Source organism: Conger conger, chromosome 19 (genome assembly GCF_963514075.1).
Source record: "Conger conger chromosome 19, fConCon1.1, whole genome shotgun sequence".
In the NCBI taxonomy this organism is placed as follows: domain Eukaryota; kingdom Metazoa; phylum Chordata; class Actinopteri; order Anguilliformes; family Congridae; genus Conger; species Conger conger.
This window is the reverse complement of record NC_083778.1, coordinates 17397369-17422965: the sequence shown is the minus strand read 5'-3', so window position 1 is coordinate 17422965 and position 25597 is coordinate 17397369. Positions and strand designations below refer to the sequence as shown.

Genomic DNA, 25597 nt, shown 5'->3' with positions numbered 1-25597 from the left:
GGTTAAAAAAATAAAACGTATACCACCATCTACCTTAGTACACCATTAGATTACTTTCACTGGCATGCTCAGTACAATTCCATTATTTCATTACATGGACGGACAGTTAATCACACAAAGTAAAAACAAAATTCTGCTTTGCTACATGGTTTCATTTCCAAAATCTGTCAAACTGGAGAGATCTTAAAAAATGCATGTAAGAGTTAGAATGACCGTCTCTATTATAAGAAAGAGAAAAAAAAAGCCATTAAAATCTAAACACACAACTCCCTGCTGACTCGTATAAAGAAAATACAACATTCAAAACTTGTTCTACAGAGAAATATGGCAGCCTGATTTTTTGGGGGGTTTATTTTGACGAGTTCTCATTCATTTCAAACGCACGTTCAGACCTAGAGGTTTAGAGTGTCCCCAGCTCATTCTGCCAATCACATCACTCTCTGCTAAGACAGGCCAATAAGAGACAACCTCGGTTGGGGCAAAAGCCAATCAACAGAGACTAGATGACAGGCTCACCTGCATGGGGGTGCCTGTTCAATCATGCCCCACCCAAGAAAACAAACAATATTTTGCGACAATACTCTTAGGAAGATGCTAGTCGAAAAGTGCCAGCATTGTAGTAATCACACTGCATAATGAATAAAGTTGCATATTCAGTTCTTGGGTGGTGGGATCTTCATGGTGTGAGATGCAGACCAATCTTCATGTTTATATTATATATATATACATTCATATTTATTCATTTAAAATCACCCTCATCATCTGTCCAGCCTAATGACCCGACCCCCATTCCCTGAGCGACAGTCCCTCTCGCCGAGCTCTTCCCAATTTCGGCGCACAGCAACACCCGTCTCTGGGGAGTCTCTGGGGTGTCGCTGGGGGGGATGAGACCCTGGGGAGCCCCTCCAGCAAACCGCCCCCCCCTCCCCAGGGACCTGAATAACTGTGCTACAAATCACCCCAGCACAAACACGCAGAGTGCCCGGAGGCTCTGGGAGTTACACATCATACACAGAGACCTGAATAAATACGTGTGTGTGTGTGTGTGTGTGTGAGAGAGTGAGTGAGAGTGTGTGTGTGTGTGTGTGTGTGTGTGTGTGTGTGTGTGAGAGAGAGTGTGAGTGTGAGAGTGTGTGTGTGTGTGTGTGTGTGTGTGTGAGTGAGAGTGTGAGAGTGTGTGTGTGTGTGTGTGTGTGTGTGTGTGTGTGTGTGTGTGTGTGGGGTGTGTGTGTGTGAGAGCGTGTGTGTGTGTGTGTGTGTGAGAGTGTGAGAGTGTGTGTGTGTGTGTGTGTGTGTGTGTGTGTGTGTGTGAGAGCGTGTGTGTGTGTGTGTGTGTGTGTGTGTGTGTTTTACTCGGTCTGGTGAACGATGACAAGCGAGCGTGTGGCCATGGAAAGTGAAGCTCGTTGTGTCGGACGGCGGGAACATTAAAGCGGGAACACGCGTCTCGGAGAACGGACCGGGGGGGGGGGCAGATGACAAAAACGCAAAACGCCGGGCGGCCACTCGACCTCCGGGCCCCATCAGCGGCACAGGACGGTTTCGCTCTTCACATAACGAACGGGCCAACGAAAACACAGAGCCAAACGTCATATCAAACGCAGACTGAAGCGAACATCAAACGAAAACATCAAGGAGACCATGAATAAATTTACTGCACAATAAATGTTTTTTTGTTTTTTTTTCCCTCTCTCTCGCTCTCTTCCCCAATACGGGTTGGGGTTTGGGGTGGAGGCAGAAGAATCGGCAGCAGTGCACGTTGGGAAAAACAGTGCGGAATGCTAATGATGTTTTTGTACAGCGCCAGTTGCGAGCCTCAACTGCCAAGTTTAAATCGGGCTACTTGAAGAAAAAAAAAAAAAAAAAAAAACCCAATGCATTGAGAAATTGTGAAACGTCACTGGCAGAGCGGACACCGTGTTCCTTTCATCGCTCCACCGACACCTCTCTATGGCCCTCTCTCCCTCTCTCCCTCCCCTGCCCACCCGCCTCGCACGCCCACCTCCCACGGCCTTCACTCCCGCTGAAACGGGCCAATTCACAGCGCAGCCCGGAGCCCTATCTCAAGGTCGCCATTCCGGCTCCGGTTTCCATTCAACCGGTGCAGAAAAAAAAGAAACCGTTTTGACTGGAGTGTATAACCTCCATCCATTCTAAAACGTCAGCTCCCGCCCCCCCCCACTTCTGTGACCCCCATCTGCTACCCCTGATGGTGTGGCCACCACTCCTGCACTGACGTGGGCCGTCCCATTCACTGACAGCCCACCCAAACCACACCAGCTAACCTCGCCAAACCCTCTTCCTCAAGAGCGCACACTTAAGTGAAAGTGGCAGTTATTAATACAAACATTTTTAAAAAACAAACCGAAGTGTATGTTTTACCTAAGATTTCATCATACAAGGATTTTCTATTTTGCTGAGGTAAAGTCCCGGGCATTGAGAAATCATGTTTCTGTTCTTGTCTAGTCTTCTCCTCTGTTCCCCGGATTTCAGAGACGATCTCTAGAGGGCGAATGCTTTTGGGAAGCCCGGAGACGCTGAAATATTAACGCGCCGCAAACCGCAGACTCAACGGGAGCGTTTGTGCCGTAATGGGTAAACAACGGCAAAGAGGCTAAAAAAGTCGACCAAATGTTTTCAAGTCCAGTTCCCCGGCGAGGCACTTTTCGCGTACCATCCCCCCCCGCCGCCCCCGAAAAACGCCAGCTACGACTAGCAGACATTTTAGATATAAATAAATTAGAGGTTGAGAGGTGATTTTGGATGCACCCTTGGGGCGAGCGAGGTAGGGGTGAGCCGGGGTGAGAGAGAGCACCTGAGGAGGTGACTCTGCACTTTCTGCGAAAAACAAACACAGAGCCGCAGAAACCCATTACCTCGGCTGCCCCCACCCTTAATAAAACCCCGGCCACATTTCTGGGGGAGCTGGAGACGGCACGCACACGGTTCGAACATTCCCTCAGTCCGCTTCGAAGAGCCAAAAAACGCAGGCTGCTACACGGGCAGCGGTCCAACATGTAGCGCGTATGTATCTGTCATTTGTGTTTGGGTGTAGTACGGGCAGTCTGTGACTCACAGAAAGCCTTCGTTTATAAGTAGCGGTCGCACCGGATAAACACGCTTCACGGACGCGTCGTTATAGCCGGCCGAAACAGGAGCGAAGGTTGCCGACTTAGCGTGAAACCACCCAGACATCAGAATTAAGGTAACGGCCCTGGGTTTCGCGACAGAAGGGATTAAGAGACAATCGAAACGTTCGCAATTATGAGCCCGCAGCCCCGGGTGGGTTCCACGGCGTGGAGCCCATTAGCGCGGCGTGTTTAGCACGAGCGCCCGTGGCTGGTGAAGCAGGCGGGACGGGGCGCAAAGCAGGAATGACGAGACTCTCAATCACCCCCCGCGTGAGAGAGAGAGAGAGAGAAGCATCCGGAAACCAAGACATCAGCGCTTTCTTTACCCGTCCCAAAAGGCCCAGCTCAAACTTCAGCTGCGATACGAGGTCACTCCGCAGCGTTGTCACCAGTTAGTTTCCTACGGATTAGGTTCATGTTATTCCATTCGGAAACTGCTAGAACATTAGGGATGTACATTAAGGCTTCGCTGTCTCGTGGTATTAAATACGAATCGGAAAATAGCAAGTGCAAAGGACACGTGGGAAGCGAACTCACACACTCGCATGAATGCACTTGCAGACAAACAGACATACACTTGAATGCACTCACATACAAGCGTACATAAACCAACACAGAGGTAGGGCATTTAATAAGTAAAGTGAGGACTATTGAGGGAGAGAGTTGATACATTTAACATACAACCCAAAGATGGGAGGGGGGGGGGGGGGGTTCATCTGCCCATCAGTCCTGCAGAGGTGCTGCAGCAAATCTCCGGTTGCGGCAAAAACCCGGAACAAGGAGAGCAGAAAGGAACGCGGGCGGAGCGAATCGACGCCTCAGAACCGCGGCTCGGAAAGTCACCCTGACCGAGGGCGTCTCACTCGGGAAAATAACGAACAATTATAACGGGACGCGGGCGACACAGGGCCCCCCGACGCAGCCCGCGCGATTACTCTCCCCATTACTTTTATTAACCTCATCAATGCACCGCGCTAATTAGCGCTTATTATAAGTGTCGCTACTCCCGCGCGGTTAAACCGGGTTATTGTGTGTGTGTTCCGCTCAGAGGGCAGTCGCGAGCACCTGTGTGTGTGTGTGTGTGTGTGTGTGAGTGAGAGGGGGGGAGTTGTTGCCTAACCCTACTCATTAGCCTCCCCTCTCCTCCCCTCCCCCTCCGAAAGAGAGACGATCTCCAGCTTCCGCACCGCTGACAGAGAGACGAGTAGCAGCAATGAGTCACAGCTGCAGATGGAGATTCGGCGCTGACAACACGGAGGGGGTGAGCCTGGGCCCACACTGCTGAAGAGGGGAAGAGGGGAAGGGGGGGAAACGGTGATGGTGCTACCGGGCCACAAGGGCGAGGTTTTTTGGCCTTGTGGGGTTTCCAGGATGACTGAACGGGGGCAGGGGGTGTGTTTTCGGGGTGACTGTGGACAGGTCGTAGTGATCCCCCCCATCCCCCCCCCCGCCCCCGGGAAAGGTCTGCTTGGCGAGCGTGACCTCGAAGCGCCGCGGTGGATTGTGGGACATTTCGGGTCGACAGAGTCTTTGGGCTCTGGGTGACCTGGCCTGGTGTTAATACGCAGCAGAGCCACGGACGCCCACGGACCAGGCCTGCCGCTAACAAGCCGGGCCTGTGAGCTCCTCGCGATCGCCCCTCCTGAAAACGACCCCTGAACGCCCGCTATATCCCACAGCGATTCATACCCCCCCACGCCCGTATCAAAAATACACGTTTTTCTACAAAACGTTCCAGAAACCTGATCGGGAGCAGGTAAGGACACGCGGCATAAAACAGAGTGGGTCGTAAAAGAGTTGGGAGGGAGGACCAACAAGCCTCACGTTTCGGTCCCAACAAGCCTTACGCCTCACCCATCAAACGCAGCCAGAGGAGTTTACCCACATAAACGTGCAAAAACCTCACTCGCTCAGGAGAGCATAACGGAGGACATGACCTATAGAGGGCGCTCTTTTACTATTGTTTCTGATTTTCCCCATTGGTGGCCCATTTCCCATTCGCTGCTGAGGAAGCACTGCTACAAGGCCCTTTTCCCCCGTCGGTTCAGTTCGTGACGCAGGGGGGTTAAGGGCGGCTGTACCGTCGCCCGTGACGAGGCGCCAGGGCCCGGCTCTCCGCTCTCGCCTGGAGCGCTGAACACTGGGATACGCGTCGAGGGGGGTCGAAGGTCGGCGGCGCCCCGTACGGACGCAAGCGGAGGTGCTTTCGGGGCGCGGGTCAGGTCCACACCTCGACCGTCTCTCTTTATTAAAGCCGAGTAAAGCCTCTCGCCCTTCCGGCACCTTCCCGGAGCGCTCTGGACAAAGCCGAGAGAGACCGGCTCCGTTTCTTATTGAAGCTCCTCCAACAGGGACGCACTGGCACACTGGGGCCCGGGCCTGCTAATATTATCCAGCTCTGCCTCCCCCTGAGGGGCCACGTATTTACACTGAGACACCTGAGAGAGAGGAGGGGGGGGGAGAGGGAGGGGGAGAGAGGGAGGGGAGAGGGGGAGAGAGAGGGAGAGAGAGGAGGGAGAGGGGAGGGGGGAGAGAGGGAGGGGGAGTGGGGGGAGGGGGGGAGGGAGAGAGGGGGAGAGAGAAAAGAGGGGGATAGGGGGAGAGAGGGAGTGAGTGGGGGAGAGCGGGAGAGAGAGGGAGGGGGAGTGGGGGAGAGGGGGAGAGAGAGGAAAGAGAGGATAGGGGGAGAGAGGGAGAGGAGAGGGGAGGGGGGAGGGAGAGAGAGAGGAAAGAGAGGAAGAGGAGAGGGGAGGGGGGAGAGGGGGGAGGGAGAGGGGAGAGGGGGGAGGGAGAGAGTGTTTCTTGCTGTTCACGACTGCTGTTGCTACAGTGGTCATCTCACGTGGATGGTCGCTTTTGGTAATACTGAGCTGATGTGTGGTCATGCCAATAAAGCTGAACTGAATTGAAAGAGAGCAGGAGAGAAAGGGAGGATGAGTGAGAGAACGAGAGCAGAAAGCGAGAGAAAGAGATCAAGAGACAAAGCGAGTCTTGGGGCTGGAAAGATAGATGTTGAACTGATAATTAATCTTTTAAGAGAACTCCTTGTCATATTGGCTGTAATGGTTCAACAATAAACAGTAATCCTGAAGAACTATATGTATATTGTATAGATTGGCAGAATATTTATTTAAAAAACAAAAAAAGCAATTAAGGACAATGGTTTGAAGAGGAGGAATGTCAAGGTTTTTATTTTCAGGATAACGGATTCTCCGGACAGCCGTCAGATGGGCGCCTTGTAATCGGTTTGCAAATTGAATTCAGAAATCTTCTCATGAAACTTGCATCGTGATTATTGGAGTTCTGAGATGCCCCCAACCACCACCAACCCACATTTGCATTCATTTGCCTCCTGCTTCGGATCAGCAACAAGTCCCAAAAATTGATTCTCGAAATAAAATCCGATAAAAGAAACATTTATATATATATATTTGTACTTTTTTTTTTTGAGAAGAAAAGTGGCAAACGGAATCCCGGGAGGCAGTCGAGAGCTTCAAACATCGATGGGATGTCAGCGCTAAGCCCCGGAAGTTTCCGGAAGCTCGATCGGGAGCGGCGGTTCTGAGTTTAACCGAGGACAGCCGTCTCCTGCATGACGGGCCCAAACGGCCAAAACCCGGCTCCTTATTCCATGCCAATTTCCGGGTCAGGCTGAGAGACGGTGCTCACTAGCTCCACTGTGCTTGGCTCCAGTGTAGGTCTTTCAGACCCGTTTTCAATTCAAAGCCAACGGTACAATTGTGGTCAAAATACAAAGTCAATCATTTTTACCCCACAGGAAAATGTAGAAACCCTGGAGCAGGGGACCATCAAACCTGGCCCTCGCATCCAAAGCCAGGCCTGGTCTTCTTCTCTTCCCGGTAATTAACTGAACAATTAGTGCAGCCGACCATTGTTTCATCAGATCAGTAGCAGCTCTTGGTCCTCGAGGGCCGTGATTGGATGATCCCTGCCCCCATAGGCTGCGACCCGCACTAGCAGAACGTTCCACGGTCACAGTGGAGCAGGAAGTCCTTCAGAAGCTGAAGCACCCTCCAAACACCCGCAGCCTCGACCAATCGCGGCTCACAGCCCTCGAAAGGTGAAAGGTCACGCTCCTCCAGCAAGGTGACGAGCCGACCCCAGACTGGGAACTGAAACGCAGGAGAACGCGGCAACGCTAAAGAGCGACTCTTATCCTTGAAGCGCCGTCGAAGAGCAGGTTCTTTCCCCACGAACGGGACTGTTTGTGAGCTTCAGTTTATTTTCTTTTTCTCCTTCCCGTTTTATATTTATTCCCTTTTTGAAAAATGTTCTTCACTCGCCGGGGAGAGAACAAACGCAGACTCTTCCCTCCGACGGGCGGCGGCTGTCCGTCAGAGACCAAACAGACGTGCTTCCATTAAAAAAATGCTTTTTTAAAACCCACGTGTGCCAGCAGGATCCTCCCAAGGATTTCACACCCGCCGAATCCCTGGCAAAGAGGTTCATAAAAGCGCTGGAGGGGTTCAGAGACGACACATCCCGCCAAAATATTTGCTTTCTTAAATATCCGACACTCGAACGGTGGCAAAAAAATAAAAAATAAAAAAAATAAAAGCCAAGCTTTCCCTCTCACCGTTTCCTCTGCGGGGATCGAGCACCGTGGCAAGGAGAGCTGAAAAGTCCAGCGTTTAACAATGATACGCTAAAGATATGAATCATCAGCCCGGCATTCCCGAGGCAGGCGTTAATTGAGGGTTAATTACAGTACACCTCTATCGAACCGGGCCGCGTCTTCTCTGCGCTGCCGTGAGAGAGCGTGCGATAATGCTGAGCTGTGAACACGCCAGTCCTTCAAGAGGGGGAGATTACACGGGCCGGGGAAATCTGTTACCGTCTCCCCCTATCGTGGTTGTTAGGGTTTCCGGCAAAGTCCGTTCGCGCGCGGTCCGGAAACGCTGGGCTTGACCGGATTTACAGGTGCACTGCGGTGGAGGATGAGTCATTTCAAGGTCAATAATATCACCATATTCATGAGAGATTATGCTTCAACATTTAAACTTAATATCTGCTCTCATCAATAACCGGCATTAACGGGAGTCTTGCTCTCACGATAAAGAATGATAACAATAACGATATTAATAATAACAATACCGGAAAATGTCAGTAAAACGCCGTTCCTTGCACTTGGTCTCCACTCCTGTATAGAAAGACCCTGACTTCTCCCTCTTGATACCGCGTCGCCATAGCAACAGCTTTGACCGTTGCCGAATGAGGGACGTCTCTAATGGCGGAGGAATGTCACAGAGTGCGGCGGTGCCGTGGCCCTGCGCGAAAATCTGCTCAGGCGAGGCGAGGAGGGGGGAGGTGGGGCCCTGTGAACAGGGCGAGGAGGGGGGAGGTGGGGCCCTGTGAACAGGGCGAGGCGAGGAGGGGGGTGTGGGGCCCTGTGAACAGGGCGAGGCGAGGAGGGGGGAGGTGGGGCCCTGTGAACAGGGCGAGGCGAGGAGGGGGGAGGTGGGGCCCTGTGAACAGGGCGAGGCGAGGAGGGGAGGGGGGGTGTGGGGCCCTGTGAACAGGGCGAGGAGGGGGGAGGTGGGGCCCTGTGAACAGGGCGAGGCGAGGAGGGGAGGGGGGAGGTGTGGGGCCCTGTGAACAGGGCGAGGCGAGGAGGGGAGGGGGGGTGTGGGGCCCTGTGAACAGGGCGAGGCGAGGAGGGGAGGGGGGGTGTGGGGCCCTGTGAACAGGGCGAGGCGAGGAGGGGGGAGGTGGGGCCCTGTGAACAGGGCGAGGCGAGGAGGGGAGGGGGGGTGTGGGGCCCTGTGAACAGGGCGAGGAGGGGGGAGGTGGGGCCCTGTGAACAGGGCGAGGCGAGGAGGGGAGGGGGGAGGTGTGGGGCCCTGTGAACAGGGCGAGGAAGGGGTGTGTGGGGCCCTGTGAACAGGGCGAGGAGGGGAGGGGGGTGTGGGGCCCTGTGAACAGGGCGAGGCGAGGAGGGGAGGGGGGTGTGGGGCCCTGTGAACAGGGCGAGGAGGGGGGGGTGTGGGGCCCTGTGAACAGGGCGAGGCGGGGGGGGTGAGAAGGCCTCATGGTTAGCCTTTACTGCAGGCATCTACTTCCACTCAAGATCCTTGACGTCAGCACCAAATCCTAAATAAGTGCAAATAAGTTTCTCGCCGCCCGGCCGTCTCGCGGTGGAAGCGAGGTGGGAATTGCTTTCTCCTGCGTTCAGCGCCTCCATCCCCGCACACACACCCCCGCCCCCCTTCCCACAATGCCCTCTTCCACGGCGGCTGTCGTTCTCCTCTCCGTGACTTCGCCGGGCCGGGCGAGTCTAAGAAAAGTTATCGCTAATTTGCCAGGTTGCCCGGGAAACCGGTTCGGAGTGGCGTGCGGGGAAAGAAGGGACGCGGTTTCAGATCAGTGACCCCCCCCCCCCGAACCTCTGAAGCCAGGTCTCCACGGAAACAGCAAGGCCGCGACTGCCAGGAGCCCCACCCTGCATCGCCGTGTCTCCGACGCCCACGCGGCGACACGGGGGCGGTCTCTCCGCCCGGGGAGGGGGCGTCCGCGGAGACATTCAAACGCGCGGCGAGCTCCTCAAGGCAGCGATTCCGGTCTCTCGGCGCGGCCGCTAACCTTTAGCGGAGAGCCGGCGGGAAACGGGCCGTCGCCTGGTAACCGTAACGACGGCGCGTGTGCGGTACCTGGAGCGAACCAGCCGGCCCGGGGCCGCCATTATCGCCACGGCGACCGCGTTCCCGGGGCCCGCGGTCTGACCTTTCCCGCCGCCGCCGGCCCCCGCTGGCTTTCAGATCGATTCCTCACCCCCGCCCCCCGCCACCGAGGCCGTCATTCGACATGGACCTGACAAGCCCCTCCGCACCGGTTCCCTTCCACTGCACCAGGCCTACAGAGCCCTCACACACGTTTATTGTTACTTAAACCGTAACACCGCCGCCCGTATGGGGAGAAAGCAGAGAGTCACGAGCTTAACATGGGGCGCCCTGTAGAGTAGTGGTTAAGGTAAAGGACTGGGACCCACAAGGTCGGTGGTTCGATCCCCGGTGCAGCCACAATAAGATCCGCACAGCTGTTGGGCCCTTGAGCAAGGCCCTTAACCCTGCAATGCTCCAGGGGAGGATTGTCTTCTGCGTAGTCTAATCAACTGTACGTCGCTCTGGATGAGAGCGTCTGCCAAATGCCAGTAATGTAATGTAATGTAACATCCATAAACAGACAGAAAACAAAAACATCCGAACGACGCCATGCCGTTCTGTAATACACTTTTGACGGATGTTACCGCACCTTAACGAACCTTACACTGCACTGTACCTGCATCGAGGACCTTTGAATTTGTATTTGTCTCGGCCCTGTAGTTCCTGAAGTTGTAGATGTCATGGTGTGGCAGTTACAGACTTGGCCTAACTACCTTGTGCACTGGACTCATGTCCATGGCCTCACAACCAATCATAAGTGAATTGTACCTTATCTAATCTGTTCGGTTGTTTGTTCCACGACCTTGACGTCCACCATTTCGTACGCCGTTTTGGATAAAATCTTAATGTAAAGCACCAGTGTAAATGGCAGCCGCTAGCGTCCGCGCAGGTTAGCGCAGCGGCCAGCAGGGCGGGGCAGAGGAAGGGCATGAGATTACTGCAGACGGACCTCTTCCTGTGTTTACAGAGATTAGCATCGCCTTATCGCTTCCCTCTGTTATCCCGCTAAAACAGAAGGCGAGGAACGGGAGTGAAACGCGAGGGAGACGGCGCTAAACGCCAACGAGGCTGACCTGAGCAAACGTGGCCCTTCCCCGGCTCTCACTGCCTCTCAGGGTCCATTACAATCGCTAATTTTCCTCCCCTTTTTTCCTTTTCCTACTCCTAATCGGGAGAGGCCAGGAAAAGTGTCAAGAAAAATAAATTAAGACGGGAGAAAGAGAGAGAAAACGTGAATTAGGCAAATGGAACGCCCTCGCTCCTTTCAAACGGCAGTTGGAAGCTGCGTCAGTTACAGACGTAGAAGGCTGACCAAGAAATTACTTCCGCAAAAGGATGCGTGACGTTTTCTTGCTCAAACTAAATGGTTCCTAACTTCTACTTCGAGCTCTCAGGAGGAACATTAGCGTAATATCATCGTAGTGTCACTAAAAGATGACATAATTTGAAAACTGCGAGATAACGGTGTAAAAACTGTGGTACAATTTGAGTAGGAGAGACGGCGTACAACCGTTCTCGTCAGGCAAGAAGGCCCAATCAAACATTGACAAATTCAGTTTCAGAATCGAGCAACAGACACGCGTCATTTAACCCAATCAGAATTTATTTCATCCTAATTCGTGTATTAAAACTAATTGCATTTCAGCGGGGAAACTTTTTTTTTTTGTTTAATAAACGAGTGCAACAGATGTCCTCCCCGATGGATTCCTCTTGGTTTGGCGCTACGAACTAACGCAACAACCGGCGGAGAGGTTCACAGATCACAGCGTTGGCAGGGGGGTGATCCTCCTGTCAGAACCGAGGAGAGGAGGAGAACCGTCCCGGAGAACAGCCTTCATAACGAGTCGTGACGAGTCAACGGGCCAGGTCGTGTCAAGACGGCACACGGCGAACTAATTAGGAACACGGGGGCGGCGAGAGAGGATATTCGGAAACAAATCAGCGAATTAATTACACTATTTACTGTACGGACACGGACTATTAAAGCGGGGCGTTTTTTTGTTAGCGCGGTATTGTTCGCTGTCGGGACTGAATTGAGAGTTTGGGTTTGTTTGCACTGGAAGGTAATTAAATGGAGATGAACAGAGATACCGGCGCTCCGGCTACAATGCAGCAAATTAACTCGCCTGGTCCACTGAAGCCCCCGTGGCCTCGTTCCGCACGATGCAGGAGCGCGAATTAAGGCTCTCTAGCTTTGTGGGCTCGACTGTAAAAAGAGATACTAATAGAGCGCGAAAAAACAAAAAACAAAAAAAAAAAACACTTAAAATATAAAAGATTTTATCCAAAGTTTACAAATGAGTGGATTAATTGGGGCCCACTGTCTGAAACGGTTTGGATTAAGGGAAGGGAGCGTTGCCGCAGAAAAAGAAAAGAGGAGAGGGAAATCAATTAGCCGGCCGAGCGGCAATAGACAAAATGGAGGATTTTTTTTTCCTTTTCTTTTTTCTTTCCTTCTCTTCGCGCGAAGGTGCAGCGAACGCCTCGTTGGGAGCGCGTAGCCGAACTGACATTTCCAATGACCTGACATTATCGGCCCAACCCCGCGGTAATTCCGGGAGAAAGATAAATCCAATTTCAAATAAAGCAATTTGGCTCGTATTGGCCTTGGTGCGAAGGCAGGGAGGAGAGGAAAAAAAAATAAAGTTGTTGCTCACAGATGGGCCGGATTGTTCCGGAAGGGGGGCGGGGGGGGGAGGGTCGCATGGGGACGTGCGGTGGACTAAAAGAATAATTTATATTATTAAGAAATAACTCTTGTTCTTATTACTACACACAGACACTTTTATAGCCGAGCCGTTGGTACCGGGGTGTTTGAATACAGGACCTCTCGCGGTGCGGTGGGCCTCCTAGACCATCGCGACCGAGTGAAGATTAGTAAAGATTTAGGAATGAACAAACAGCCAGGTGACCTCAAGCTCCTGTCTGACAGGAGAGGCTGACAGAGGGGACCCCATGGGGGATTAAACCCGCCCCGTTTTAACCCATAAAGGAGGGACCTCAGAGGGGTTTCCCACGCTGGGCTTGAAGCCGCAAGGTCCTTTTCAAGCCTGCCGGCTCCAACCGCAACGTAGTACATCTTTCCCACCGGTGACACATCTCCCTACTGCTCAACGGATGTATAAAATATATATACACATGTACAGTGACATTAAAAATGAGTCCATAACCACCCATTCCCCCAGGGTCAATGAAATGACTAATCGACGAGCAAATGGTGAAGCAAAGCGATCGTTGTAGAAGCCGCTTTGATCCTCCGCGGACTCAGAACATGCATCCCGGGCCTCAGGCAGCTCTGCCGTCACAGAGCCCCCAAGTTAGTCTCTGAAGCGGGCATTCTCTCTCTCTCTCTCTCTCTCCCTCTCTCCCTCTCTCCCTCCATCCGCACAGGCAGGGGGGCTGCCACTCCATTACACAAGAAGGCAGGGAGGCTGACGAGGCAAGATGGAGGCTTCAGCGAAGATGGCGTGAAGGTGCCGGGTATGAGGGAGGAGGTCAGTCAGAACGCTGGGGGGGGGGGGGGGGGTCAGGCCGCTGCGAGTCGCCGTGGCAACGTCCCGTTGGTTCGGTTCAGGCCCCTCTACCGCAAACGAGCGCTAATTAAATTACCGCCGCAGACTCATCCCCACCGCTGGACCGGGCGCCCTTCAGCCCGGGTTGGCACGGCGACGGCTACCGCCTGCGAGGTCGCCAGGTCAGCCGCGCCTGCGAGGGCGTGGGTCGCCAGGTCTGCCGTGAAGGTCAGGATTAAGGAGTGTTCTGGGAGTACGGGTGGAACAGCGCCAAAGCCGGCTCAAAGCCCTCCCCGTGTGTGTCCACTGCACGTGAACCCCAACTCACACACATCCTGCCTTCATCTTCAGGAACGCCCAATGCATTCACCTTCATAACACCAATATCTCCTGTAGCTAAAGTTAGGAAAATGTTAAATTTATACGACACATCAACTTTATATTTTCATGCTTCGGCTTAAATATATTTGGTACGTTGTCCTCAGATGGTTTCCATGCGGCATTAGTACACTTCACGTACAATCCAACAGGACAGTTGGACCAAGCGTTCAGCTCAGTATCCTGAACACGGACAGCTCTGTCTGCGTTCGACCATCTCTCTGTGGATTGACGTGACGTTCTGGATCCCTGAGATACGCGTGAAGGGGGTTTGAATGCAGGCAGTACCAGAATATCCCGTCACAATGGAGAACCCACCAACCAGCAGGATCTACCGGAGAGGTACGTAACGCCCGCCCGGAATATCTGGCCAGCAAAATGACACCCGCAAAGGCGACAGTCTATCAATCGCTCACATTAAGGACCGCAGAAAGTGTCAGTGGGTAAAACGGGCCAGTGGAGTGAAAAAGGGTTTTAAGTGACGGAGTTTGGATAATAAAGAGGCCGGCGGACGCTTTTATGAGCGATGAACAAACGGTGGTGACACACGCTGTAAACGAGCCGTCCCGCGTGTGTGTGGGGGGAGAGGACCGGGCACTCAGCAGCTCTGGGACAGGGACAGGGGGTTTGGGACACGGAGACGGGGTCAGGGAGAAGGTTAGGGGGTTAGGGGCAGGGGCAGGGGGTAAGGGACAGGGTCAGGACAGGGACAGGGGGTTAGGGGTCGCTCACCAGCTAAGAGGAAGGTTATGAGGCAGGGTCAGGGTCAGGGGGTTAGTGACAGGGGGTTAGCAATAGGGACAGGGTCAGGGACAAGTTTAGGGACAGGGTTAGGGGGTTACGGACAGGGTTAGGGGGGTTTCGGACAGGGTTAGGGGGTTACGGTCAGGGACAGGGTTACGGGGGTCAGGGACAGGGGTCACTCACCGGCTAAGAGGAAGGTGATGAGGCAGGGTTAGGGGGTCAGGGGGACAGGGGGACAGGGGGACAGGGGTCACTCACCGGCTAAGAGGAAGGTGATGAGGCAGGGTTAGGGGTTAAGGGACAGGAATAGGGGGTTAGGGGGTCGGGGTCAGGGACAGGGGATCAGGGACAGGGTTAGGGTTAGGGGGTCAGGGACAGGGGGACAGGGGTCACTCACCGGCTAAGAGGAAGGTGATGAGGCAGGTCTCTTTGGGCATGTAGAGCTTGAGGCGTGAGCCGCTGAACACGTACTCCACCACGGCCTCAGAGCGCCCGGCACGCTGCAGGAACGGCAGGAACTGTTTGGCCTTCTGCGTCTCCTGCGGGAGGGGAACGGGTCACGGGTCACAGGTCACAGGTCACAGGTCACAGGTCACACACACACGTTCAGCTGGACATCAGGCCAGAACCCGTCTCCAGGATAGCTCCACCAGGGCTGAGGGTGACGGATCTCTAACCCCACTAGGCACTCATCTCACCCAGAGTTTTTACACACTTCTCCCCCAGTGAAGTCCAGCTGATGGACATTTTCACTGGGTGACCTTTTATTAAACGGTTTCTCAATCCAGCCGTACGTCCCATTTCCTATAATTCCGGATGGAGAGTCTTCTTTCCATCGACCTTGCCAACCAAATTTATGCAACCTGAAAACCAGAGCAAGAATGGCACTGCTCAATTTCACTCGGGACACTGCCCCCTGCTGTCGAGGAGTACCCGTGAACGTGTGCATCCTGATGTGTTTCAGGAACTCTTCGCAGGTTTTAGGAGTGTCAGTAAACCCCTCCGGTGTAGAGTCATCCATTTTAGGTTAAAACACCTGATGCGGGCCATCAACGCCGCTGCCCATTTGACGTTTGTAGCGATGGCTCTTCCGGCCGTGCAACACCCACCACAAATCCCGGGGGTACATCAGCGTGATTTTTTAAAAACCGTTTTAACTCTAAAACACAATATCTAATGAATAAACCGAGCGCTCCAAGGACCTGGCGGCCAATGAAGGCTCTTCGGGATCGGTGGGAGTCAGGAGGGCTCGGTAAACGGATGCCCGAACACGATTGGAGCAGGGGATTGTGGGGGAATGAGGGACAGGTTTCCCCCCCCAAAGACGAGGCGGAGTCGATCCGGTCCGTAGCCAATCCAGGACTGCGCTCCATAAGAGGAGGCGGGGCTAAGGTGCTGGCCAGGGACCTGGACCGGTTTGAAAGGTTGCAGGTTTAAGCCCCCGAGTGTGTCCACAATAGCATCAGAGCAGCGGTTGGGCCCTTAACCCGGCACCCCCCCCCCCCCCCCCCGGAGTGCGGACCAAATCGCGAGAGAGCCAGGTCCGTCGGGAGGGGAAGGCAGGGCCGTCCAAACCGGGGAACGAGGCTGTAGCTCAGGACTCCATTACTTAACAGACAGCGGCCAGACAGGAGGCTGAATCACTGGCTGACAGGAGGTAGCATCAGCCTCCGCTTCACCGACGACCTTACATCCCCACAACGCGCTGAATAACAACGGCGCGGAAAAAAAACGACAAAATATGAAAACGCGAGCCCCAAAAGGACACCACAGATAAAGATAGAATTCAAATATATTTTAGGAAATGTAGGAACTGGCTGCAGGGACCGAGAGAGAGAGATATACGGCCTGGTTTTTTTCTGCGGTTCCCTTTACCAGGTCAGGACAGAGGTCACGGGGAAAGCGGTGCGTTAAACGTGTTCGGCGAGCGTAGCTTTTCAGCGAGACGCCTCATGTCTGCCGTCTGCGCCATTCCTCAAGGGGTGTTAATTACCAACGTGCGCTTTCGGCTTTTTCGCTTGTTCCCCCCACGGAGCTGGACTTCACACGGAAAGAAAGGAACAGGAAAACAAGCCCGGCAGACGACACGTCTCCGGCGCCAAGGTGCCCTCTGCACAGCTGTGGAGCGCCTCCCCGTGTGCCCGCTCCTCCACCGGGGCCAGACGGCGGAGACGCGCCCGCCAACGGGAGGAACCAGGAGGGGGCGCTGTCGAGGAAGCCCGATAAGAGCACCGTGCTTCCCGGTGGGACGGCGGGAACCGAAATAAATAAATAAACAAATAAAGAGCCACCGAGGGCAGAACAGGGGCCAGTTCAGACAAGCGAGTGACACACGGACCGCCAGGAGAGCGGGGAGGAGAAACACACAAACAGAGCTCCCCCCGTGACCGCACCTCCGTGGAGGTCAGGTGGGGAGTCATTTCGGGAGTCATTTCGGGTGGGTGGAGACCGGAATCAGCGCTGACACGAACGGGCTGATTCTCAGTCCTCAGCCCCGGTGCGAAGCGGGGGTTCTCCCGGCTGTTTTTCCCAAAGACTCCCGGGCTCCGGAACCTGGCGAGGAGGCCCCCCCCGCGCCCGGGACGGAGGAACGCGGGCGGCGGGAAAGATCGCTCCCGGGACGGAGGAACGCGGGCGGCGGGAAAGATCGCTCCCGAGCGTCTACGCCCGGGGCGGCGGCGGCTCCCGCTGGAAAGACCGATTCTCCCAGCATGCACCTCACCCGCTGCCAGGCTTCCAGGCGGGGAGAGCGATGTTCTCACAACAGGAAGTCAATTCAAATCAGCACACGCGGGCAGACTCGGGAATTCACTGAAGGTCAGATTATTTTGGGGAAGATGGGTGATGGGGAGAGTGAAAAAAATCTATACTGTTCTATATTAATACTAAAGATTAAATAGGCCTTTGTGATTGCATCCATAACGGTGCTATATTTGAGCTTTCAGGAAATTAAAGTAGAGCTACTTCCTCTCTCCAAAGGTCGTAGTGCAGGTGTGTGAACCACTCAAAGGGGAAGTAGCGGAGGCCACCTGATTCGGCGGACACCTGGATTCACATCCAAGCTCAGGAGCCGATCACGTCCCACCCCACGTCAGACAGCAGGGAGGAAGGTCAGAGGTCAAACCTCAGCCCAGCACCGCATTCAACACCCCGGGACTCCGAGGTGACTGAACGGGAGATCGGACCGCATAGATTACGGAGAGAGAGAGGGAGAGGGAGAGGGAGGGAGAGAGAGGGGGAGAGGGAGAGAGAGAGAGAGAGCCCCTTGCTTCTATTTCGGGCCTCATAATGGTTATTACATTAGCCATCCTCCAGCGGCCCAGAGTGCAGCAGGGCTGCCAGGAAGGAGAGCGGCCGGCGGTATCTCCGCGAACGCCCGGCCGAGAGAGACATCCATCAGACCGCCGGTCCATTAGAAAAATCAACTCCCTGCGCCCGTCGCAACTTTCCAATCCGATCCGCCGGGCGGGGGTGCGGTCGGAAAAAAGGCCCACGCGGAAAGATCCGGATCGTTAGCCGCCACGACGGGGTCCTCGCAAGAGATACGGGCCGTCCTGAATAAACGCCCGACGCCTCGTTAAAAACCAGCGGTGATTTAGGTTTGACGACGGAGAGGCCGGCTGTTAACGGTCCGCGTTTTTATGGGCAGGGACGGGTCTGGGCCTCGTTATATCCTACAACAGACTCTGTGGAACAAAGTAAAATTTAACAGCCGTTCCGGAAGTGCGCCCCCCCCCCCCCCCGGGTTAGAATTAGAGTTTACGCCGGGAATTATTAGCATATGCTGGCGGATAAATAAATGATGGGGGGACGGGGGGGGGGGTGAACGTGGTTATTTATTTATCTGGATTTGGGGTATTTCGAAGGGGTGCCAGACGGGGCCGGTGTGAGAGATGGCAGCGTTCACACACCCGCATTCGCACGTCCGGCCCCAGGGGCCCCGGCTGACCGGGGTCGGGCTCCACACAGCCCGCCGAACACAGTCCCCCGGGGGGCCCCGCGCTTTCAAACACTTTCTGACTTTATCCGAGAAAACTTTCGCCTTCGATTTCCGAACCGAAGGCGCGCTTTTAATTTATCATTTCATCATAAAGTATTGATATTTTTCTGGAACGGAGTCGGGTTCCTTTCCGGACGGGAATTTGGCAGTTTCTCCACAGCTTCTGACTGGTAAAAAAAAAAAAAGAGAGAGAGAAAGCGCACAGCCGTATATCGGCATTAAAAGCACTACGGGGCATCTGAAATGGCCCTATTATAGACACATTCATGGGACAGTGAACTCCAATTGCAACCCAAGCACCCAAAACCAGGGGCCTTCCAGAGCCCGTGACGCAGGACCAAGTCTCTCGCCAAAAGCGATAGGTCAACATTCCTGGTGGAAGACGCTGCCAGCCCCTTCCAGTTGCCTTCTGGGTAATGTAGTCTTTTTCATCGGTTGATTGTGAATCTTGAGCATTAGTCGGGCGGTGATCTCAGGAACTGGGTCACAGCTGGGGCCGTAACCAGGAGATTAGAAACAGGGTTTTCAGTCGTTCGCTTTGTAGTTTTTAAACGGGGTTACTTACGTTGGGAACAGGCAGAGCCACACAAAAAAAAAAAAACTTTCACATCTCTCTCACTTACCCCAGAAATGTCGGCGACTCTGTGAATGGGAACCTCCTTTTTGCTGTGGAGGCCTTTGGCGTTCTTGATGGCCCTGCAATTAAAACAGCCCTCGTTAAAGGCCGCCGGACAAATCGCCCCGGGTCCGCGTACAACACATTTCACCTCAGCCGCCATTAGCATTAACAGCCGCGCGTTACACAGAGGGCACGCCGGGTTCACGTTTTAAATATCATCGATACAGCACGAGGGATATTTACTCCTAAACCTGGCGAGGGGGGGGTGGGAGAAATAACCCTGCTTTAAAAGGCAGCCCGGCGGAGGCTCCAGTGGGGTTTGAGCACGGAGCCAGCGGTTACACGCAGGAAACTAAAAGCTTTTCAGGTGCATTAAGCAAAAAGACTTGGTTCCCCATTATGTGGAGAGAGCCGTCCTGGACCGCTCGACCCCAGCAGCCCTGCAGTGAGTGAGGAGCGTAAGAACCGCTGCCAGACCGCCCAAAACAGGCAGTGGAGCAGAGCGGGGCCTTCTGGGATTGATACGCCCGGCGCGTCTGAGCAGCTGAAGCGGTCTGCGCACGGGCAGCGCGGACACACGAGGTCACCGCGGGAACCGGCCCAGCCGTGTGCCGACCGGCAGCCATTTTAACTTCTGTAACCGGAACCGGAACAACGGTCGAAGTCGTCTATGACCGCGCTGGCGCGACGTTAGCGAAAGGCACGATTCGTAGAGCCCGGCACGCAAACGTCCGGACGCCGCGACCAGCGGGGACCGTCGCTAAAAATAACCCGCCGCGAGTTTCCGTGACGAAGTGGCAGTTATGCAAATGGGAATTTGAATTACGAACGTGGCGAGGATTCCTGACCTCAGAGCGATCGAGCCGGCACCAAACCCCCCCCCCCCCCCCCCCCAACGCCGCGGCACGTCATCTTTAACCGATCGCCGAGATTTATTCCCCGGCAAACTTAGGTCACCCAAGGCCCCTCTCTCTCTGCCTTGAATTAGGAGCGGCGCGATAAAACGGAACGGGAATTTGACTTGGGCATTATCTCCGGACCTTTAATATCCCGCTTTATCACCCCCTTGTTTCTAATTTAATTTTCGCCCTCCGTGCCGGGAAGTCGAGGGGCCCGGGAGACTGCTCAGGGAGCGCGGGGCGAAGCCGGCGATTTCAGCCGGAAAATCGGTTCCGGAACGTTCTCCTCACCTCTCCGCCGGAACCGGACCGGAACGCCGAGCGGAAAGACCTCGAGACCCCCTCGAACGGCGGCGCGCTAAATCTTTCCGGATATTCATGAACGGAGTCGCATTAAAGGAATAAAGAGGGGGATGGAGGGAGGGAGGGAGGGAGGGGGGTTTGCGGATGCGGGTCGCGGGAGTAGTTTGGTCGCTGTACACGCTGAGCTCCACACGCGGTAACGCCGGCACTACGGAGGCAGGGACGGGGCTGCTCTGTTATTCTCCACATGTTCCAATGCAGGCTTCCCCTGTCCGGGGCAGCGGTCTAAAGAGGCCACTGAATTACTGTACCTACAGACCCTGAGACCAGCCGCATAACACTGTCCCATACACTCACACTCACACTCACACACACACTCACACACACACTCACACACACACACACACACACACACACACACACACACACACACTCAGCAACACACACCACCAGCCGCATAACGCCGTCCCATAAGCCCTATCTCTCACACACACACACACACTCAGCAACACACACCACCAGCCGCATAACACTGTCCCATAAGCCCTATCTCTCACACTCACACACACACACACACACACACACACACACACATGCGTGCAAACACATTCAACACACACAAACACAGATACCCACACCACCAGCTGCATAACACCACCCCATACTCTCTACCACACAGGGCCAAGAAGAACTGCTGAACACAGGGAAGGAGCCAGTCACACACACACACACACACACACACACACACACAGTGTGACACAAACACTCACTCATACTAGCAGGCACTAACACACATACTCATATTAACACAGAGACTGACACAAACACTCACAGCCTCTAACATACACACACACACACACCCAAGCTTATTCACAATTCTACTAACAAAATTCTAAAAATAACATAAGAGCAGCATGTTTAGCCACCAAACCTTTCAACAAAACCTTTCAAACGTAAGGGATGGGTGACAGCCCACTGCATCGGCGTCAGGGCCCAGACAGGAAGTTGCGTAACAGTCTGTGTCTCACGCGGCTCTGGCGGTACCCTCACCTGGCCTCCGCGGCGAGCAGCTCGTCGTAGTGGGACGACCTCTGGTCGTCGTCCTGGCGATAGCGGATCACGGTGGCCAGCCCTTTGCTGACGAGCGCCTCGGCGATGTTGCTGCGGAGACGGAGATGGAGAGGGGGGGCGGGTCGTTAGCGTGCGCGCGTGTACGACAGGAACTGCTTCCGCACCAACACCCCGGGAATACGCACCCGGCCTTTTAAACACATCTCTGCTCGTGAGCACAGAGTGAGCACTTTACTGGGGGGACTGGTGTCTGTCACCCAGGCCTGAGGAGGACTGGGGAGATATACAGTTCACAAAGCAGGATGACGGAGCTAGCTGGATAACTATGCTGAGGGAAAACCTGGAAGAGCTGTTTTTTTTTACTTCGGTCCATGTTCCAGATTTGGGAGGGTTCCGGGTTTTTCCCCCCACAGTGCAGTTATCCAGCTAACTCCGTGATCCTGCTTCATGAAACAGGGCCCAGGCATACAACTTAGAAAGTTTGGGTGGCAGTTGTCATTCGTGAAATCGGTTTCAAACTTCAAATTAGCTCAAAACTCAGGAGACCAACAGGGTAGAATAAATGCTCAGTCAACCCCAATCCATACACATACACATTCCAGACGTTTTACATAGAAAATACTGTTTTTAAACTACTTTCTGTGAGAATTCCAACACAGCCCAGGGTTCAGAGATCTTACAGCCAGTCGTAGTTTATCATGAGATGGCAGAGACCGGGAGAGAACAACAAGGCCAGTCAAGTACAGAGAAATCAGAAAGGTTACTATCAGGGTAGGGCTATCCACAGCCAGAAAAACAAAGAGCCCAAATGATCTAATTAGGCCTTACTGTTATGCTAATGCCCGCGCTACATAATCAACCTCAGCCGGAGTGTCCTGGATGGACCGGAATGAGTCATCCGGAGAAACCCGGATCCATCGCCAGGCAACCAGTTCAGCTGAGGAGACGCGGGAAAATTCCTCCACTTTTCAGCAGACGGAATGGGAATGTCCCAGCGCGTCCCCGGGAGCGCGTTTAGCGCGATGTTTTTCCGAACTCACGTCGGCTGAAACGGGGCCCGTTCCGGGTCCGACCCGTCAGAACCTCCGCCGCAAAACGACCCGGTAACGGGAGAGCAGTTTTCTTGATGAACCGTCTCGGGCATGTAAAAAAAAAATAAAGTAAACGGGCGGTTCAGGACATCGTGATTAGGTTGTTATTCCGGGACAAAGACAGAAGAAAAAAAAACTGCCAGATAAATGCAGAGTGGCCAATTTCTCCAATTTTTTTTTTGTTCAGAAGAATTTCTTCTGAGACTTAAAAGCCTACAAAATGTCACAATGAGAGGCTGAATTACTTTAATTGGCAAAGTTAACTCCTCGCCCTTCTCCCAGAGCGGGTAACAGAATGGGAGGGGGGCTGGGATTTGACTGCAGAGAGCAGCTAAAACTTCTGACTCTCACAAAGAATGCTTAAAATGCCCCAAGAACATTGTACTCTCCAATCAAAGCGTCTCGGTGACAGAACTGGCGTGAAGAACTTGACCCAGTTTAGAAACCGACTCCACAGAACTCCGACCGGAGATTTCTCCATGTAATATTCAACACTTTCCCCATGACGCAGGCAGGAGAGCCACTGGCTGACGGGATCATACACACTCACACACTTTATTCCACTGTACATCCCAGTTTGACACACACTAAAAGAGGGGCTTTAACTGAAGCACCACATGTGAACCCTCACACACACACACACACACACACACACACACACACACACATACAACGCAGCGTCAGCAGCAAAGTCAATCAAAAGGCCTCGTTCTGATGGAACCCCAGACGGGGCCACTGCACGCACACAGAGGGCCGCAGGGCACATCGACTCTGCCCCTTTTCACTTCAGCGTTTTACAGACTAAAACGCTCTCCGCCAATACCCATCCCGATCGATCCCAACCGCACCAGCCCTATAACCCCCTCAGAAATAAATAAATAAATAAAGTACAGCACAGCGTCAGAAGCGAGCTCCAAGCCGCCCTGGATTCAAACCGAAAATTCACAGCTCCCTGTTCCTGTGAAAGCTCCCAGCCAATCAGGGGCTGCCGTCCGGCCCGGGCGCTGTGAGTAGCAGCACGCACTCGTGTCCTGTCTCCGGGCCACCGGGCCGCTGGTGACCGTTATTTTCCGATGGGAGACGGCAGCTCCTCTCCCCCCTCGCTGTACCCCGGCGCGTGACGGGCCCTGGTCCCGCTCCCGCTCCCGCTCGAGGAGGCCTCACCACCTGTCACTCGCCCCACGTCAGCGGAGTGCGTCACCTCTCACACGCTGATCACCTCATCACTGCACCTGGGACGGGCGCTCAGGAGGGCCCGCGTGTCCAGGGAGGGGGGGGGCTTCAAACGCACTCCCGCGGAAAAACAACACACCGCGGAGCGGGGGAAACGGTCGCCGTGGCGGGAGGTTAGCGTCGCGGTGCGCTGCGGCCCAGAATGCCGCATTACGGGCGGTAACGGGGGCGCGGCACGCGAAACCGGACACGCTCCATCCCTCCGCACAAACGCCTCCGTGTCCGCAGGCAGGACGGAACGCGTGTTATAGAGCGGAACCGCTTCGTGACAGTTCCGTCGAAGGAGGCCCTTCATTTCAACAGCGATATCGACTGAGTTCAAGTGCCGTATTCAGCCATGGCTCTGGCAGCGAGCCAATGGCATGCACGCACACCTCCGACCAGGAAAAAAATTGAAAAAAACCTCCTCTCGCGGTAAACGGGGGAACAGCGTCCTCGCGGAAACGAAGGCCGCCGTTCCTCCTTCCGTTCGTCCGCAGCCGAAGCTCTCCCAGAGCCTTGAATCGCACACAAACGAAGTCGAGCACTTTCAAGCCTTCAAGTAAACATCCAGTTAAGTGAGAAATTTCCTTTCACGAGCTCACAATGCAGCGAATTTACTGCAACATCTAAAATCCGCATTCCTTTTTTATCGTGTCAGTTAAATACGGTCGTATGTTAAAAACATGCTAGTGTTTCCCTGACGCTGGCCTTTCTGCTACCTTAATAGCTCAACGGCCTGGCCTTCACGTGTGGACTAACAGACCCACTCGCCAAAACAGCGTTGAGGATCAGACTCTGAAGAGATCTAGGCCGAGGGGGAACTCGCACCAGTCACTCAAAGACTTTGTCTGAGGGTTTGGCACAAGCCAGCGCGATTCTTTCTGAGATTAATGCTTCAAGGCCTTCATCACACCCACTAATCCCCTAAACCAGGCAAAAACCTTCTTGAGGCCAAACAGCCGACGGTGGTAATCCGCGTGATGCGTAACGCGGAGGGCATCCATCTTGGGCGGCTCGTATCACAGGAACGGTAGCGCGCTAAACTAATGGCCTCCCGCCAAGCGAACGTGATTACAAACACACGGCGTCTCTGCGTACTCTAAGCCCGTCGCCTCTGTAGAGGCCTCCCCTCTCTCTCCCGCAGGGCTTGGCGCATCGTTTTTCACGCCGTAATAATTGAATCCCCCAGATGACAGCGCTAAACGTGATTAATATCCGCAACATACAGGAGCGCACACGCGCGTATGGCGATGAAGAATCTCGAGGCCATCAGCCCATTTGGCAATCTTTTATAATCATAAAAATAAAATTTAAAAAAAACGACTCACATTAGCCCCATAGTGAAGTGTAAACAGCCATTAGTTTTCAGCATTTCTTCTGTTTGTTTATTTATTTATTTTTATAGGCGGGGTTGTTGGGTTCACGTGGTTGGCAGTGCGATCAATCTCGCGTATGGAATCGAAGGGGCTAAACACACACTGGGTGGGGGGGGGTTCTTAGTTTGGGGGGGGTCGGGGGTTATACTCACATTCCTCCGATAGTGACCGTGGCACAGGTGCGTTCTGGGAAGGCGGGGATGGAGCCGCCGCCCAGGTCTGACGCGGTCGTGGCGGCTCTGATGTAATCCACCGTCACGTTGACCTGAAACCAGACGCCATCATGAATCCTCAAGCCATTTCTCACGTTACACTGAGAGAAAATGTTAAATAATTCAGTATAATAACAATAAATGATAAGTCGTACACTTGAATTAACAACCAAAAAAGACAACGCGACACAAACTTTAACTCAGCAAATTTCGGGGGTTCATCTACAGAAGTGGTTTCTTGTTTCCCAAAGCTATGGACACTACTACTTGGAAGATTCATGGGGAAAATTAGGCTTGCAAAATCAACCTCCAGTCCCAACATCCAACACCTTACCCAACTTTGGCTATCAGACTGAACAGGTGTTA

At 54.0% G+C, this 25597-nt stretch overlaps 1 protein-coding gene across 1 annotated transcript in view; it reads right to left on the bottom strand.

Annotated features, from left to right (window-relative positions):
- The window catches only part of snd1 (staphylococcal nuclease and tudor domain containing 1), a 237625-nt gene that overhangs the window by 162569 nt on the left and 49459 nt on the right, over positions 1-25597 (bottom strand). The window contains exons 12-15 of the mRNA XM_061229463.1: positions 25172-25284; positions 21317-21427; positions 19069-19141; positions 14843-14984 (exon numbers count right to left, since the gene is read on the bottom strand). Coding sequence (XP_061085447.1) covers positions 14843-14984; positions 19069-19141; positions 21317-21427; positions 25172-25284 — 439 coding nt within the window. The remainder of the gene's footprint in view (positions 1-14842; positions 14985-19068; positions 19142-21316; positions 21428-25171; positions 25285-25597) is intronic.